This window comes from Cebus imitator, unplaced genomic scaffold, assembly GCF_001604975.1.
Source record: "Cebus imitator isolate Cc_AM_T3 unplaced genomic scaffold, Cebus_imitator-1.0 Scaffold12, whole genome shotgun sequence".
Lineage (NCBI taxonomy): Eukaryota > Metazoa > Chordata > Mammalia > Primates > Cebidae > Cebus > Cebus imitator.
This window is the reverse complement of record NW_016107327.1, coordinates 8,327,923-8,332,892: the sequence shown is the minus strand read 5'-3', so window position 1 is coordinate 8,332,892 and position 4,970 is coordinate 8,327,923. Positions and strand designations below refer to the sequence as shown.

Sequence of the window (4,970 nt, the reverse complement as noted above, 5' to 3'; positions counted from 1 at the left end):
TGGAGTGCAATGGCGTGATGTCAGCTCACTGCAACCTCTGCCTCCTGAGTTCAAGCAGTTCTCTTGCCTCAGCCTCCCAAGTAGCTGGGATTACAGGCATGTGCCACCATGCCCAGCTACTTTGGTATTTTTAGTAGAATTAGGGTTTTACCATGTCGGTCAGGCTGGTCTCCAACTCCTGGCCTCAAGTGATCCATCTGCTTCAGCCTCCCAAAGCGCCGGGATAACAGATGCGAGCCACTGTGCCCGGCCAAAATTTCTCTTAAATGTATTTCAAAGGCTGTTTTAACAGAATCATAACAACTAATGTAATGTGTGATCTGGACTGGATTCTGAACTAGAATTTTGGAGTGGAGGGGTATAAAAGATACTACTGAGATAACTGGCAAAATATGGTCTTTAAATGAGATAATAAGTAGTATTGTATCAATGTTAATATCTCCCTGATTTTGATAATTTTATTGCAGTCATGTAAGAGAATGCCCTTGCTCTTAGGAAATCATCCTAAAGAATTCCAAAGTAAAGAAAAGAGATACTTCCTGTCAAATCTACAGCTTATTTTCAAAAAGTTCAGGAAAAAAAAGTTTATGTATTTATGTATACATATGTATGCACATACATGTATATACATGCACAGTACATCAAGAGAAAATGATAAGAAAAGCATGGTAAAATAATAAGGGGATCTGAGTAATGGGTAGGGGAGTTCATTGTATTATTCTAACTTATCAATAGGTAGGAATCTTTTTGAGGCACAGTCTCCTGCTGTGGCTCAGGCTGGAGTGCTGTGGTGCAATCACAGCAAACTGCAGCCTTGACCTCCCAAGCTCAGGTGATTCTCCCACCTCAGTCTCCCAAGCAGCGAGGAACACAGGCACATACAACCACACCTGGCTAATATTTTTCTTATTATTTTTGTAGAGGCGGGGTCTCCCTAAGTTGTTCAGGCTGGTCTCAAACCCTTGGGCTCCAGTGATCCTCCCACCTTGGTTTTCCAAAGTGCTGGGATTACAGGCATGAATCACCATGCCCAGCCAGAAATAATTTTAAAATAAGAAATTTACTAAAAAAATTATTCAAGCTAATGTAATTGCATTCATCATATCCTATGATCAAAACAAAGCAACATTAATTTGACATTATAAAATACATATCTCAATTAACTTTTTTCCCCACACAACATCAATGTATCATTTGATCTTCATACTATACTAGTGGCATTATTACTTAGGAAAATACTATTCAAATTTTATCTGATAATAAAATCACTGACTCTCAAAGTTAGAAGGAATTAAGATATCAAACACCTCAAATAAGCCTCTGTGTTGGCTGGGCATGGCGGTTCACACCTGTAATTCTAGCACTTTGGGAGGTCGAGGCAGGTGGATCATTCCAGGTCAGGAGATCAAGACCAGCCTAGCTAACATCGTAAAACCCCATCTCTACTAAAAATATAAAAATTAGCCCGCCATGGTGGCAAGCAGCTGTAATTCCAGCTACTTGGGAGGCTGAGGCACAAGAATTGCTTGAATCCAGGAGGTGGAGGTTGCAGTGAGCTGAGATTGTGCCACTGCACTCCAGCCTGGGAGACAGGGCAAGACTCTGTCTCTTAAATAAATAAATAAGTAAATAAATAAACTTCTGTGTTTCTAGTGTAACACCATATGGAATTATATAATATCGAAAGCAAGCAGAGTGTGAATCATGCATGAGTCCAGCACAGAGAGGTTATACCTTGAACTGCTGTTGATCTCTACCCAGCCCAGTTTCCAGGACACATGAAGCAAAAGTCCACCAATGAGGGTCTGCCACCTGGAAAGGACAAGAGGCTATGTGAATTTCATAGAGTGCCACGGTTGGTCTCCAACACCACCCAGCCCGGGCAGATCTGCCGATTGACACAAAGAGACACGTTCAACTCTGTTTACTACTCTTTTCTCCCACTCTCTCCCAATTATCCCATTTCTCAGAACTCTCCTGCTCAATCTCTATTCCCTACAGTCCAGCTGCCCAGGAAGTACTGACATTGACATTCTTCTCCTCTTATTCTAGACTTTTCCTGAACAGCCTCAGTCATAGCCACTGCTTCTCCCACTGCCTCTTCATTGTTGAGTCCCAAATCCCCGTTCTCACTTTGATACCACCACAGTGATCTCCCACAAGCTCTCAATGATGACGATTATGGCTAATTATCCATAGATTTGGAGGTATACGTGCATGTTTGTTACATGGATATAGTGAGTAATGGTGAGGTTTGGGGTTCCAGTGGCCACCAACTGAATAGTGCACATTGTACCCAACAGGAACCTTTCAACCCTCAGCCCATTCCTCTCCTCCCTGCCAAGCTCCCGATGATAACATGCCTAAATCATCACCCAGAACCTCTCTCTCAAATCATCCTCCCTATCCCTAATCAGCCAAACCAGAAACCTAGGTGGCATCTCAGCTCACCTCTTCGGCCTTCACCTCCCTTGTCTAAGCACAATATCCTATTGATTTTATTTATGCCCATAACAGCACTCAAATCTGAAGCCTTCCCCATCAACCCTCCTGCCTCTGTCTCAATTCAGGCTCTCATCATCTCATGCCTGGCTCACAGCATTAGTCCCTTAACTGGTCCCCCTCTCTCCAATGTGGCCCTTCATCCATTCTTTACTTTGCAGTCAAAGGGTCTATCCTAAAATGGGAATTTAATTGTGCTACTTGCTTGTTTTAAAAACAGATGAGTCTTCCTGGTACCACAGGCAGCAACCCTCAGCCTCTTTTCTGCCAACACACTCGGGGTCATGAAGCTCACCCGAGACACACTGCCCCCAGCACGCATAGTGCAGGGGCAGCATAGGTCACAAACACCTCTCCCAGTGCAGAAAACACATCAGAATGCCAAATGAGTGAGAGGCATAGTGGCTTGCTCTAATTGCTTTTTGAGTTTAGGTGAGTCATTCATAAATTTCAAAACCCTGTTTTTCATTATAAATGACTTGAGACACCTCACCTCGGAAGTGACTATGACCACAACATACCCATGTGTTGCGACACTACAGTTGAGAACACTGGCCTAAAGGACAAAGTCACTTGGGTGTGACACACAAGGTCTCTGGGACTTGCACCTGCCCCTCTACAGGGTCAGCTGCTGTCTGCTTGCTGTGGGCAGTCACATGCTAGCCACACAGGATGGCCCACAGCCTTGGGAACATGCCAGGTCATGTCGGATTCTAGGAGTTTGGGTGTGCCGTCCTCTTGCCCCATAATGTTCTTCCCATCTCTTTGTCTGTGGTGGACACCTGCTCAGCCTATAACACCCAGTTTGCACATATTCTGCGTGAAGTTTCACTGACCCAGCCAAGCAAAACACACCAAATATGCGTCCTGCCTTCAAACAGTTTGGTCTAACACAGTGATTCTCAACCAGGCAATCTTCCCCTCCAGGGGGTATTTGGCAGTGTCTAGAAAAATGTTTGGTTGTCGCAGCTGGGGAAAGGAGCAGAAGGTATGCCACTGGAATCTAGACGGGAGAAGCCAGGGATGCTGCTAAACATCCTACAGTGTGAAGGGCAGTCCCCACTACAAAGAATTCTCCAACTCCAAATGTCAGCACTGGAATGTCATTCCAAGGTGGAGAAACCCCAGTCTAGTGAAATGAAAGTACGGTAATTAATCAGTAATTACAAACAAGTGTGTGAAGCCCTGAAAGGAAGTGTACCAGGTACCATAAGCCACTCTCTTGAGAGCAACTAACCTAGTCTAGTGAGCGGGTAAGACTTCCTAGAAAAAATAAATTTGAACAAAAACCCAAAGCATGTTCAAGGCAAAAGGACCAGAGGTAAGAGGGACAATGGCTTCATTCAAAGCTTCTCGGAGAAGTTCAGTTGGTCTGGACCCCAGCACTGGAGCATGGGAGAGGGGGCGGCAAGAGCTGACCCTGGAAAGAAAGGGCTGGTCCCAAAGGACCACGCCAATCATAAGGAGCTGGGACTTCAAACTGAGGACTCACTGAAGGGTTCCGGGCATGGGAGTGACACTGTCATTACCTTTGGGGAAGCTCTCTCTCTTTACAAGGGAGGAAATGTTTCTGAGAGAAGCAAGACTAGGGGCAAAGAAGTAAGTTAGGAGTTTTTATAGTAATTGGAGAGATGACGGTACCTGGAAAGGGGCAACATGGATGAAGAAAGTGGACAGATTCTGAAGATGTCTAGGAGGCCCTGGTGTTAACTGGATGTTGAGGATGAAGGAAACTAAGGAAACAAGAATGGCTCCCAGGTTCTGAGTTGCGCAGTCGGATGCAGGATAACCATTCACTGCAGGTGAATTTAAGGAACAGCCAGAATTTAAAAAGCAAGGTCCATGAGGGCAGGGATCTGTTTTCTTCACTGATGTGCCCCAAGCATCTGCAGAATATATTACTCTTTCGTACCAGGCACCAGGCATTGTTCTAGGAACTGGAAATACTCCAGTGACAAAATGGATAAGTCAAAATTCCAGCCTTTGTAGATCTTACACTCTATGGGGGAGGTGCACTCAGTCTGACTCAATCCAAGCATAGTAATCCAAGCATAGTAATCACGCCTTTCTTATGCACATTCCCTAAGTCCCTCTACCTTGAGAGATGCGGAAAGATAGCCCGGACCAGAAAACGCTTGCTACTCTGTAAGGGAGAAACCAGTATCCCAGCTTTATTGACTAAAATACACATAATCACAGAAGATACTTTAAAACTTGGCTACGAGGCTGGGCACAGCAGCTCATGCCTGTAATCCTGGGAGGATCACTTGAGACCAGGAGTTCAAAGCTGCAGAGAGCTATGATCATGCCACTGTATTCCAGCCTGGGTAACAGAGAAGGAGCCTGCCTCTACAAAAACAAACATGTTTGCTATGAAGTATTAGGGAGGAGCTTGACAAAGTATTTTAAAGTTCACCTGAAATAACATACTGGTGATAATATAATGAACTTTTTTTTTTTTTTTTTTT

General features: G+C 44.4%; 1 protein-coding gene across 1 annotated transcript in view; it reads right to left on the bottom strand.

Annotated features, from left to right (window-relative positions):
• Nucleotides 1-4,970, bottom strand: part of TMEM241 (transmembrane protein 241) — a 147,471-nt gene that overhangs the window by 132,792 nt on the left and 9,709 nt on the right. The window contains 2 exon segments of the mRNA XM_017497626.2: nucleotides 1,735-1,861; nucleotides 4,919-4,931. Coding sequence (XP_017353115.1) covers nucleotides 1,735-1,861; nucleotides 4,919-4,931 — 140 coding nt within the window.